General features: G+C 45.1%; 1 protein-coding gene across 3 annotated transcripts in view; it reads right to left on the bottom strand.

The window, feature by feature from the left end:
• Positions 1–12972, bottom strand: part of Hecw2 (HECT, C2 and WW domain containing E3 ubiquitin protein ligase 2) — a 304844-nt gene that overhangs the window by 54029 nt on the left and 237843 nt on the right. For all 3 annotated transcript variants that reach the window (XM_050159280.1, XM_050159279.1, XM_050159281.1), the window contains 2 exons: positions 7267–7350; positions 3265–3374 (listed from right to left, as the gene is read on the bottom strand). In XM_050159280.1, coding sequence (XP_050015237.1) covers positions 3265–3374; positions 7267–7350 — 194 coding nt within the window. The remainder of the gene's footprint in view (positions 1–3264; positions 3375–7266; positions 7351–12972) is intronic.

Genomic DNA, 12972 nt, shown 5'->3' with positions numbered 1-12972 from the left:
CTGCTCTGATGCTGATCTGTATGTACTTCTGCCTGTGATATACTGATATACCGTAGCCTTCTCAAAGGTTCGACGGCAGCGGCAGAGGCTTCTGTCTCCATCGGCACTCCCGAGACTTGCGTGCACATGCCTTCAGCTTCTCCAGCCGAGAGTCCCTTCCTTCAGTTTTCCTGCTTCTGACTACCATCCAACTTTGTCTTGGGGACAACTGCACTTTATAAAAAAGAGCATTCCGGACTCGTGGCATCCACTCAGCACCACGCGCCACGTTGTACCCGGCACAATCCCACGTCCCGTCCACTGGTTTCAAGAGCCTGCTTCGGCAGGGATAGCTGAGTTTCACATTCTGGGTCTCTCTTAGGTCTTCCTTCCTCCTGAGTCCTCTCAGCATTTGGCTCTATTAACCACACCTCCTTGAAAATGGACACCCGTGGAAGCATGTTCCTAGTTCTTCCCCAGATCCACCCCTCCACCTTAGCAGGGCCCTTAGATACTAGAGTTCTCCACGTGACCATCCTGCTCTATCTTCTCAGTGCTTCCTCTACTCTACACTCCAGGCTTCAGTTCCCAGGAAACTCAAGTTCTTGCTGTCAGTCTGTATGGTCCACTTGTCTTTGGTAGCTCCTAACTGCATTTTCCACTTGTCTTTGGGTATCTCAGATTGGGAGCCCCCAAAATGTCTCACTAAAACTCACAACGAGTCACACTCACTTTACGTTTCTCTTTAGGTTAAATCCCCTTCCTTTCTTGGCAAGTGGCACCGATATCTGCTGGGCATCATGGGCGAGAAGACCTTCTGACCTGCTTCGGCTTTTCCTTACCTGGGCTCGGTCCTGACATCTCAGTGAGTCACATGTCCCATTCCTTTGTCTCTGTGTCCCCCTCACCGCTGCCTTCCAAGTCCAGTCCTTTACCATATGTCATGTGACCCTCTCTCAAGCGGCTGCTCGGCCTCCAGTCCTTTAAACTCTGTCATCTTCCCTCCTGCCATCAAACTGATCCTCATAAAATCGGATATCGCTGGCATTTTTGTTTTTGTAGAGCTTCAGAGGTTTTACCAAAGGTCAGTTTTCAAGGCATGGTTAGAGCACAGCCATGCCGGGCGGTGGTGGCGCACACCTTTAATCCCAGCACTTGGGAGGCAGAGGCAGGCAGATCTCTGTGAGTTCGAGGCCAGGCTGGTCTACAGAGCTAGTTCCAGGACCGGAACCAAAAAAGCTACGGAGAAACCCTCTCTCGAAAATTTAAAAAATAAATAAATAATAAATAAATAAGTAAAAAATAGAGCAGAGCCAGATGCTCAAGATGGGGTCAAAGACAGGCCACTGGGTTGAAATTCACAAAGTTATTAAGGACCTTTGCCAAAGCAGTGTGACTCGTTGTGAGTTTTAGTGAGACATTTTGGGGGCTCCCAATCTGAGTAGGTCACATAGAAAGACCTCAATCTGGCCTGGATTTCCAGCCTGAATCTTGGGAACTGCCTTCCACGGCTGTTCTTTCTCCTCAGCATTCCCCATCCGTGCTCAGTGTGTGCTCACCCGTCTAGCCAGAACGTCCTTCTGTCTTCGATTCATCTTGGAAATTTCTAGTTCTTCTGGGTTTTGTTTCTCTGCCCTTCCTCCACACAGTCAGTACAAAGGACCCATCCCAGGGCTACGCAAGTACACTATTGCCCAGTGAAATTTCCGCCTGGCAAATTTCTAGTCACTCACCTGTCCTTCAAGGCTACCCCGCACCTGCCACCTTCATCTTCCCTGGACAACTGTTCCCACACCTCTGTTCCCAGATGTCTCACCGTGACGGCATCGCCCACTGGGCTTCAGAGCCTCCGCTGACTCATTCCCTCACCACAAGCCCTTCAAAAGCAGAGACCATGCCATTCACCTCTAAACCACCACGGTCTGGCTTGGTGCTTGGCTCAGAGTTGGATGCTCAATAAATCTGCGTTACGTGGATGAATTAATAGGGCTTTTCCTGTTCGCGGTGTTCAATTAGACGGCAGCTGTACTCTCGGAGCACGGTGTGAGGACATGTGTCACACATGAAAGAGCACCGTAGCTTTCGGGCACACCTGAAGTCTGGATTTCGGCTGAAATAGCTTTAAATTCTACAGAAGTCTAACCAATGCTACCTAAGATAAAGATACAGTTGGTAATCTGTCAACACCGTGGCTGTCTTCCCTAAAAATTCACTTCTGCAAAGTTCCACGTATATCATCTGCTCACCCAGCTGTTTACGACCCCTTAATTCACATCTGTCTCTTCCAACAGAGTTCAGATATGTTTTTACTTATCACCACGTTCCATCTGTCCATTTGTTTCCCCTGCACCATCTCATACAACAGGAGGGAAATGCCCAAGTCCATTATAGCAAATAATCTAAATTCTGTATTATTTCTTGACAGTGGAGACATTGTCTTTGTTGTCTATCAAAACTGTACCCTCAACCCAAACTTTTTTTTTTTGCTTGATTTTGTTTGTTTGGTTTTGGTTTTTCGAGACAGGGTTTCTCTGTAGCTTTGGAGCCTGTCCTGGAACTACCTCTTGTAGACCAGGTTGGCCTCGAACTCACAGAGATCTACCTGCCTCTGCCTCCCAACTGTTGGGATTAAAGGAGTGTGCCACCACCGCCTGGTCTCAACCAAACTTTAAGTCAAAAAAAGCTCAACTAGTATTTTGTGCCTAATATTTTCCAAGAAACATTAGACACTAGATAGCAAAACGGAAAGCAAAATTCTACAGCGGGATGCATTATACTGTTGCAGAATATTTGTGTACACTGTGAAGATGCGTCTTTGCCAAGGAACCTTCTGATTGGTTTAATAAAGAGCTGGATGGCCAATAGCTAGGCAGGAGAGGAGAGGCAGGATTTCCAGGGAGAGAGAGAACTCTGGGAAGAAGAAGGCTGATTCGCTAACCAGACTTAGAGTAAGTAGGACTTGCAGTACCCGGAAAAGGTAAAAGCCACATGGCAGAACAAAGAACATAGAAGCAGGTTGATTTGAGTTATAAGAGCGAGCCGGGGACAAGCCTAAGCCAAAGGTGTCATTACTTTCAGGCTGGGGTTCCAAGAACATCTTCCAAGAATGCATCTTACTTTACACTGCTAACATTCATCCTCCTATTTATTATCCGTCAGCCAACGAACTCACAAGGAAGCCAGTTGCTTAAAAAGGCAGCAAATGCCACGCAGTATGTACCTGTAGGCAGAGCAACCCCTGCTTGCGTTCCTCAGAGAATTCCCACACGCTGTAGGCAGACTCACCTGGTGAGTTCTGGGGAGATGAAACGGGGGAGCCTCGCGGGGACTGACAGTAGCTGGGGTGGAGTAAGGCGTGTGGAGGCACATAGGACATAATCTCTTCCTCAAACAAGCTGGGGAAAGACACGAAATAGAAGACAGACATTAGCTAAAGAGGCTGAGGAAACCGCGTCCATGGGGAGGACCCTGTGGAACCTCTTGTTTTCCTTGATTTAGCAGGTAATTTCCTTCCACAGTTTCATACTTAGAAACAGCCATATACAGGTAAAACATACTTTTGCTGTGTGCATTTTAAATGTTCTCTGTCTTTACTACGCTTGAGTTTTATTGACCTCCCTCAATCAACAATATTATTGTAGTCTGATCTCTGCATGGCTACGTACGAGTCGAGGATATCCCTTTGGCTGGCTGTGTATTCAATAAACATACTAGTTTATTTATCCCTATTTTTTTTAAATATTTACCCTTTCCCCATGTGGTAGTTTGAGTATAATTGCCCCCCACACACACATAAGCTCACAGGGAGTGGGGTGTGACTTTGTTGAAGTAGGTGTAGCCTTGTTGGAGGAAGTGTGTCTCTGTGGGAGCAGGCTTCCAAGTCTCCTGTGCTCAAGAAGCTGCCCAGTGTCTCAGACTACTTCCTGTTGCCTGCAGATCAAAATGTATCCTACCCCAAGCACCATGTCTGCCTGCATGCCACCATGCTGCCCCATGATAATAATGGACTGAACCTCTGGAAAGGTAAGCCACCCCAATTAAATGCTTTTCCTGCAAGAGCATTGTCATAGTCATGGTGTCTCTTTCTAGCAATAGAAACCCTAACTAAGACACCCCAACTGCCTGCTTTTTATTACCAATGGTGCTACTCCCCAGCCTCTGCAGGCAGTGTACACATACAATGTGCGCGCGCACACACACACACACACACACACACACACACACACGCAAGCAAAAACGCCCAGACATGTAAAAATAGATACATAATTCTTTAAAATACAAGAATGTTTTCAGCTTTTTTAATTGTACAAGATGTTGCCAATTTGTGTGCCAGAGACGTTGTCTCAAGAGAAACTTCAGTCTCCTCAAGCCAGGTAACACGAGAGTGCCTCAGCCTTACCGGGCATCATCAGACTTTTTGGGGTCTACAAATGTCATGTCAAACAGTGGCTTGTTGTACAAAACTTCATCTTGCCGTCACCAGCATCTTTCCACACCTGTATTAACTAAACTCTTCAAATCCTGTGAGATGCCATCTCATTTCCTTTACTGAGAGTTTGGTTCTTGTCTCTATTTGTTTGTTTGTTTGTTTATTGGTTTTTCGAGACAGGGTTTCTCTGTAGCTTTGGAGTCTGTCCTGGAACTAGCTCTTGTAGACCAAGCTGGCCTCGAACTCACAGAGATCCGCTAATTGAAAGTCCTTCTCCTGCTGTTGTCAAAATCACCCTTTCAGCTTGCTACGGTTTTCATGCTTTTACTTTTGGCATCTTTTGTTATACAACTTGAAAATTTTTTATATGTTCAAATTCACCTACTACTTCCTATGTGAATCCTGATAATGGCACATTGTTAATGAAATTAGTTACTGGAATAACTAATCTATAATAATAATTGAATATAGGAAATGAATAATCAATAGCAAATTCAACAAAGGTATTTAAATTTTTACAATATTTTATAATAATCATAGAAAAATACCTTAAAATAGGTTCAATTTGATTCGAATATCATGCCAAAGCAACACAGCCTCACACTGTGACTTACTGATTATCAAGCACATTTGTACAAGGACTGATCCTTCCTTCTAAGAAGTAAAACCCCAAAGAGACACAGACACACCCAGTAAGTATGCAGCAAGTATACTCTTTCGTGTGCAAAGAAGTAAAACCCCACATTTCCCATAAGTAGTGAATATTATTCATTAGGTAATTACAAATAGTATATTGTACCACTGTATACTATTAATAAATACATTCGATAACTCAAATGAAATGATGATCTAGAACTGAGTGTATAACATGTCCGAACTACAGAATTATTATGTGTGAGCAAATTCTTCAACTTCTTCAAAGGCCATTTAGTTTCAGCGAACACGCTTATTTTCCCAGGCACTATGTGATGTAGTCTTGCTCTTTACTCGTGAGATTTTTTAAAACTTCCAATTTAACCATGCAGTATAGAAGAAATGCATGTTGACTATGGTCTTTAACGATGTACAAACATTTTAGCTATAATTAACGAAAACACTTAGGACCACACCACCTAAAGATTGTTTAACTAAAGACAGATGGAGAATAAGCCAGTGAGCCACGGTCACACCATTTTGAAAAGCTTTTGGTTTGGTGTCAGTGGGACCATGGTAATCCGAATTCCAGACATATTTTCTTAATTCCTTCCCCCTGCAGACACCTTGATAATGGCGGCTGTGATGTTTATCCATCACCTGACATTCCTTTACCCACTACTCACCTTCTTAGTTCACTCCTAGTAAGGGACAATTTCAGGCCAAAGGAAACTTCCCAACCTCCTTGTCCATTTCCCCTTCTACCCTATAACTGAGCCCAGCTTGTATGCGTGCATACGGGGTTTCCATTCTTAGGGATTCCCGCTAGAAAGTTTTTCTCCCAAATAAAAGCCTTAGGGATTCCCGCTAGAAAGTTTTTCTCCCAAATAAAAGCCTTAGGGATTCTCGCTAGAAAGTTTTTCTCCCAAATAAAAGCCTGTATTGTCTTAAGTTGCTTGTTTCCTTGTCTGTCTCTCCTGTTGCTGACCTCAGAGACAGTCTGACTATCAGGGAGGCTGGACTATTTTCAGAACTAGTTCAGTACTTCTCGGTTAAAAGGGTCTCTGGCTAGACTGAGAAGCGACACCCTGTCCCCAAAGAGTCTTCAGAGTCAAGGGAGGAGAAACACTTTTGGGAAGTGATCGTCTCATGGGAATCTTCCTTCAACAGCAGCAAAGAAGTAGCAAGGAAAAAGGCAACAAGCACTAGGTGGGAGAAAATCAGAGTCAGGGTCAAAATAAATGGGGGGAAAAAAACCAACAAAAGACCCAAGTCAAAACCAAACCAAATAAACGAAAAATCCCAACTCCTGGCGGCCTTTAGCACTGAGTGGCCAGCTCCTCATAGCTGCTCTTGATCTTAGGGAGGCCTCAAGGGCAGCTTCCAACCAGTGGGTCCTGCAAAACTTGGCTTTAGCTGTGATTCTCCTCTGCTTGGGGGACGACGTGAAACATGAGGAAGTTTTGACAGCTGCCCTCGCCAAGACCTCTACAATTTAAAACCAAACCCGATCTAACCACCATGAAAGAAAACAAAGCGGGTCCGTTCCACGAAGCGCCGTCAAAGTGGCAGGACGGTTGACCAAACGAAGACCTTTCTGTTTCCCCAACCTAAACTCTCAAACCCGTCAAGTAAATAGGCTATGCCAAAAATCTGGCCAAAGGAGACAGAGTACATTGTGAGAAGAAGAAGAAGAGGAGGAGGAGGAGGAGAAGGAGGAGGAAGGAGGAGAAAGGAGGAGGAAGGAGGAAGGAGGAAGGAGGAAGAGGAAGAGGAGGAAGAAGAGGAAGAAGAGGAAGAGGAGGAGGAGGAGGAGGGAGAAGGAGAAGGAGAAGGAGAAGGAGAAGGAGAAGGAGAAGAAGAGGAAGAGGAAGAGGAAGAGGAAGAAGGTGGAAAGAAATAGAGACACGACCTCCGCTCTGCACTGAGGAGCGAGCTGCACAGTCTTATAAGACTACCCCCTGCTCCGCTCCTTGAGTGGGACTTTTGATTTGTTTGTCATTATAACCTTTCCCTCTTCCAGTGCTGCGAAACATGACTAAGCAAGTCTTGGGGCAGCTATCAGGTGTCATTGGAAATGAATCCTTCGGAAAGCTGCATCCTAAGTCTTCAATGCATGATTTCCTTAGACTTTGAGGAGAAAGGAGACGTCTTTAGGCTGCCAACCCTGGCATATTATTTTCTAAAAGCGGGACACTGCCGCCTGCAATCCCAACGGCCCCTACCTCAGGAGCATGACAAGGTCCGCGTCGCTGGAGAGCCGAACCAATCCAGGGGTCCCTTCAGTTCGGATAAACTGGATCTTCTCCCTGTGGGGGCAAGGAAACAGGGCAATTGGATGTGTCAGGCTCCGGGATGTAAATAATTGGATGACCACGTGTTCTATCACGGCTATTGCATTTTGGGTACCTATTAAATGGCACTGTGTTATGGAACCTTGGGGATACAAATCCCCAATAGACATAGTCCTTGCTTTTGAATAGAACATTCATTATCTGACCATAGATACATGCGGTAACACCTTTGGTTGTACCAATCAAACTTTTTCTTTCTCTAATTTATCTCATGTTATTTCAGAGCACACCATAGCGATGTGTAAGAGGAGGGGAAAATCAAAGTGTAAGCCATGGCCCTGAAGCCATTTCCTTTGATGGCGCATTTCCTTTGAAGCCACTCTGGGAGCTAAGGACAAGGCGTTCTGAGAACCACAGCATAAAATGGATGCACCTCTGCTTGCTCTTCTAGCTTCAGTTCTGATCTGTAGAGCACTGGGCTTCACCAATTCCACTGCATTTTAGGTTCCTAGGAGCCAAGTCACCTTACTAAGATTCTCAACAGAGCTGAAAGCCGCGGGCTGGAAGGTAAGGCTAAGGTGTCCAGATGAAGAGTCCCCAGACACGTAGAAATTGACTTCCCTCCGGCTGCTCAGCTTACAGGGTGAGCAGATAGGCTTCAGGCCCTGGTGTCTTCTGGTTAGATCTATTTTACATTATTAGTACAGGAGGCACCTGACTTCTATTGTCTTTAGAAACTTTTCTGTCCTGCATAGTTAGCAAGAGACTATGAAGACATGGAACTTGGACATTCATTTTCAAGAGATGTGAATTTTCAAGAGACGCCCGGTTGTCTGCAAAATCTCCCTGCCTTGAAGATCAGAACCAGGAAGGGCAGTGTCCACGCGTGTTAGCATCGGATTGGGAAGCACATGATGGACATCAAGGCCTATTATCTGGTGAATTCCTTTATAAGAGATCTAGGGATTAGATTTTAAGAAATCTAAATTAGAAAAAAATTATCTTGTCGGAAAAGGAACAGTTCCTAAGAAGCCCCGATAAAGTCATGCTTTGATGTTGGAGCCATCTCCAGCAAATATGCGCTTTATCTTTCCAGTCTATCGTCACAAGGCAGCAAGGCAGATGAAACAAAAGCAGAAACCAGGCTTGCACTTTCCCCAGCTGCGCTCCCTGGAATGGGACAAGGCGATGGCACAGATGCTAGGTTCTGACTGTAGTGTGGCCTGCAGACCTCCAGTGAATAAGAGGACCATCATCTCGCTCATCTGAGTCACAGGGAAGACCCAGAGAAGGCAAGGAAGGAGCCTGGCATCGGAGACAGGATGTCAGCGGGAAAACGGCTCATCGCTCTCTCTACACTAACCACTAGGCAACGGAAACAACTGGTTTTGAATTCTCAGATGAGAACACAGCGAGGCAGGCAGAGACCAGTTTTCTACCAGGCCAGAATATTTGTCACGGTGACAAGCTATGGGTCACACTTCCAGGAGAAAGCACTAGAGTGTATTAGAAACTGGTACCATCTGGTATCTTCTGAGTTAGGGAGTTTCTTTTCTTTCTCTCGCCCTCCTTTCTTCTTTTCAAGATGGGTTTTCTCTGTGCAGCCCTGGTTGTCCTGGAACTAGATTGGCCTCAGACTCAGAGATCAGCCTGCCTCTTCCGCCTGGGTGATGGGATTAAAGGTGTGTGCCACCACTGCCCAGCTCCTTTCTCCTTTCTTAGACTACTTCAGCACCCCTCTTTTCTTCAAGCATTTCTCAAGCACTTAATTTGTGCCGGGCACAGTCTCCTGTGCACTTGGAATCCAATAAAGAAAACCTCATTGGGCAGCACTCGGGAGGCAGTGACAGGCAGATCTCTGTGAGTTTGGGCAGCCTGGTCTACAAGAGCTAGTTCCAGGACAGCCAGGGCGGCTGTTATACAGAGAAACCCTGTCTCAAAAAAACCATTAAAGAAAGGAAGGAAGGAAGAAAGAAAAGAAAACCACAAAAATGCCTACCCGGGAGCTTATGGTGCTATAGCAAACCAAAGGCAATTCCCAATAGTATATGAACCTATGCCAAGTGTTCTGTTCCTATACCCCAACTCTGTTTTAGGCCTTAGCTAGAGTTTTTTTTTTTTCTAAAGTCTTTTCACTTAAAAGCAAAAACGAGCTTAGTTTATTGATGCTTAAGAGAATGAAGGAAGAGAGAGGAAGAGAGAATTTGGCAGAGTCTCAGAAATGGCACCTACTTTCCAAGAATGCAGAAGGAAACACTCCTTGGTTATCATCAATTTGCCCAACGTCCCATAGACCATTGTTCCTCAACTGGCTACCTCGTCTATGAGAAATCTGCAGACACCATCCCAAGTTCTGCAGCAAGTTTTAAGTGTTTTCTCATGATGGAAGCCATGGACATTAGAGAAGCATGTAGAACACATGCATGACTGTCTACCACCATGGGACTTCATGTCCCATGATGTGTAGTTGTGAGAGAAGTACTCAGCAATTAGACACGGAGTCTTCCAAGTGTTAGTGAACAGGGCTGTCTGCCCTTACAGTTGATGTGGAAGTCCCCTTCGTATACTGTGAATACCACTGGTTAATAAAGAAACTGTTCTAGGCCTGTGGTAGGGTACAGTAGAGCTAGGCGGGGAAAACCAAACTGAATGCTGGAAGAAAGGAGGTGGAGTCAGGGAGAAACCTTAGAGCTGCTGCTGCAGACAGACACTCTAGAACCTTGCTGGTAGGCCATGAGCCTCATGGTAAAATATAAAATAATAAAAATGGGCTAAATTAAGATGTAAGAGCTAGCCAATAAGAAGTTAGAGCTAAAAAGGCCAACCAGTGAGTTAATTAATGTTTCTGTGTGGTTATTTCGAGAGTCTGGGTGGCCGGGAAATGAACAAGCAGCTTCCATACTACATTACACCACCAGGGCCTTGATGTCAAGTATGACAACAGCACCTGTCTTCTGCTCATGCTCAATTCTCTTACTGACTGGAAGGACAACTTTTCTGCTACATTATTAATTTCCATGGAAATGATCAAGGGACGCTAAGTCATACAGGTTGCCACAGGCTACAGAGAAAATGAAGAGATGAACTTAAAAAGGATATTATAGAGTTATGCTAAGTAACGTATGAACCCTGCTCACTAACACTTTAAGAGTTGTGTCTAATGGCTGAGTACTTCTCTTGCAGCCACATGTCATGGGACATGAAGTCCCACGGTGGCAGACAGTCACGCATGTCTTCTACATGCTTCTCTAATGTTCATGGCTTCCGTCACCAGAATGAGAAAACACTTAAAACTTGGTGCAGAACTTGGGGTGGGATCTGCAGGTCTTATTCTATGAACAGAAGTTCAAAAGCATCCTGCAGATAGAAAAGTGGTGAAATTCACACATCACGGGATGCATTCACTAACATCTTCACTACCATATTTGGGAATATCCTAAATAAACTGATGGGCTAAACCAACAAACCTGTTAATACAAGAGTGTTTTCTATTGTGAAGGAGATACGGTGGCCGGGATAATGCCAAGGATGCATGTCACAGACCATCAGAGACCAAAGCACAGGACCGAGTCAAACACCGGGCAAACAAACGACACGTGCCGCTTTCTACTGGTAACAGTCCCAACTTCTACTATTTGACTCTTGAAAGAAGATCTCAGATAAAGTATTCATTCTCTTGCCTCTCGGCATTCTGGCAAAGATGAGTCTACATCCTGTGTGTATCGGTTTAATGTGGGATAAGCCTCTGCCCAAGGACAGCATATGAAGTGGATTTGGGAAGCAGAGAGATGGGACGGGAGCTCGGCCCAACCTCTCTATACATCGCCCTAGTATTGCAGCTCATCCAGAAACAGCACACCCTTCGGGGGACTTACAAAAAGAGAATTAATTTATATCATATAATTTTTCTCAGTTTTAATTTATACATCTCTTGGTTTGTGGTTCATAAAAATTATAATCACGGGAAATTGATATGTGTTTTATATTTATACATATTTAAGTTTCTTCAGAACAGAAGAGGCCACAGTAATGTGAGTGATCTACTATCCCTCTAGTCCTTTCAGAAAATGAGACTGGATTCATATGAACTTCCACAGAGCTGCTTAGTATCTGGAACTAACACAGTTTGAGACATGTTACTAACACGCTCGACTGTAATTAGAGGATTCTGAATATTACTTTAATATATTTATTCAGCTAATGTATAGAATTGAAAGGATCCAAAAAAGCAAAAACAAAAACAAAAACAAAATAAGCAAACACCCTTTTGCCAGGTATGGTGGCACAAGTTTTTAATCCCAGCACTCAGGAGGCAGAGGCAAGTGGATCTCAGTGAGTTCGAGGCCAGCCTGGTCTATAGAGTGAGTTCCAGGGCAGTCAGGGCTACACAGGAAAACTCTGTCAAAAAGCCACGCCCCCCCCAAAATAAACAGGAAAGAGAGAGGGGGGAGGAAGGAAGGAATTCAATCTTAGTGGCTTATAACGAAGATTATAAATTCCTTTCGAGATACGAATGAGTCTCTGGGGGACAAAGGTCCTTCTCCCTATATCCTCTGGCCACATGCTTCACAGTGTTTATGCACAGGAAAGCCTGGTAAAATGTCAGGCACTTGATCAGCCAATGCCAAAATAACCGAGTTCTAACACCCACACTCCATGTTGGTCATTAACAATACTGCCATCACTTTCTGCTGTGGCAGGAAAACAGAATCAGGATGCTGACTTCGGGTTCATGGCTGAACTGGAATCCACCGAGGACAGTGAAAAGACATTCAAGACGACGGCAGGAAAAAGTGGCCGGCACGCGTTCTGCCCCTCACACCCAGCTTGTGACCACTTCCTCCCAGGGCTTAGATTTGCCTTCAGAGAGGGACTCTCTTGCCGGAGGGAGGTCATTTGAGGACAAGAAACAATGTCTTAAGGCTGGAATTCCCAGAGAAAACAATCTCACTGAAACCAACCCTCTCTCTGGTCTTACAGTTAAAGAAGGGCATGCTGCACCGAGGAGCTCCCTGTACTTGGGTTCCTGCACAGGCACTCGGCAACGCAGTGGCAAACACCTGGGCTTTCCGAACTGCCTGGGACAATTTTAGAGAAGCATTTGGAGTCCCCTAAGGCTACATACCCAAGAGAGGGAAATTAGTGATAGACATGGATGGCTATCCCAGGACAGTCTGCCTTGACAGACGGCCCACAACAGAAAGACTCATTTTCTTCCTGCTTGCCGCTCTGTAGGCTGGGTTTAGAATGGGACTCTTCTGGACACACAGAGATGACATGAGGTGGCCACGTGTTGAGGACATCTTATAGGTGGATGTAAATCATCTAAATCGTCTACAGGCCAAGGACTAAGACGGGCTTAACTCGCCTCTTCATCTTAAAACAAGCAGATTTAGAATGCAAATACTTAGCCTGGAGCTTATTCTTGTCGTCGGCCTTCAAAGACCCTAAACTCGCAAGCCTGTTATTAGATGGGCCACAGAGTTATTTATGCTTTTCCCAACACGAGGCTCTGCTGGAAACAGAGTCAAGCTAGGCTTCTGGAGATCCGCTCTTTTTCCTGTGCTGCTGTTGGCAATGTACTGAAATCATAGCGCTCGTTCGTTCCGCGGATTTGTAGTGAAGACTCATAAGGAA

Source organism: Alexandromys fortis, unplaced genomic scaffold, assembly GCF_014885135.2.
Source record: "Alexandromys fortis isolate MF-2015 unplaced genomic scaffold, M_Fortis_MF-2015_v1.1 scaffold_65, whole genome shotgun sequence".
In the NCBI taxonomy this organism is placed as follows: domain Eukaryota; kingdom Metazoa; phylum Chordata; class Mammalia; order Rodentia; family Cricetidae; genus Alexandromys; species Alexandromys fortis.
Note: the sequence above shows the minus strand (reverse complement) of the source record. Positions and strands in the feature narration are given on the sequence as shown.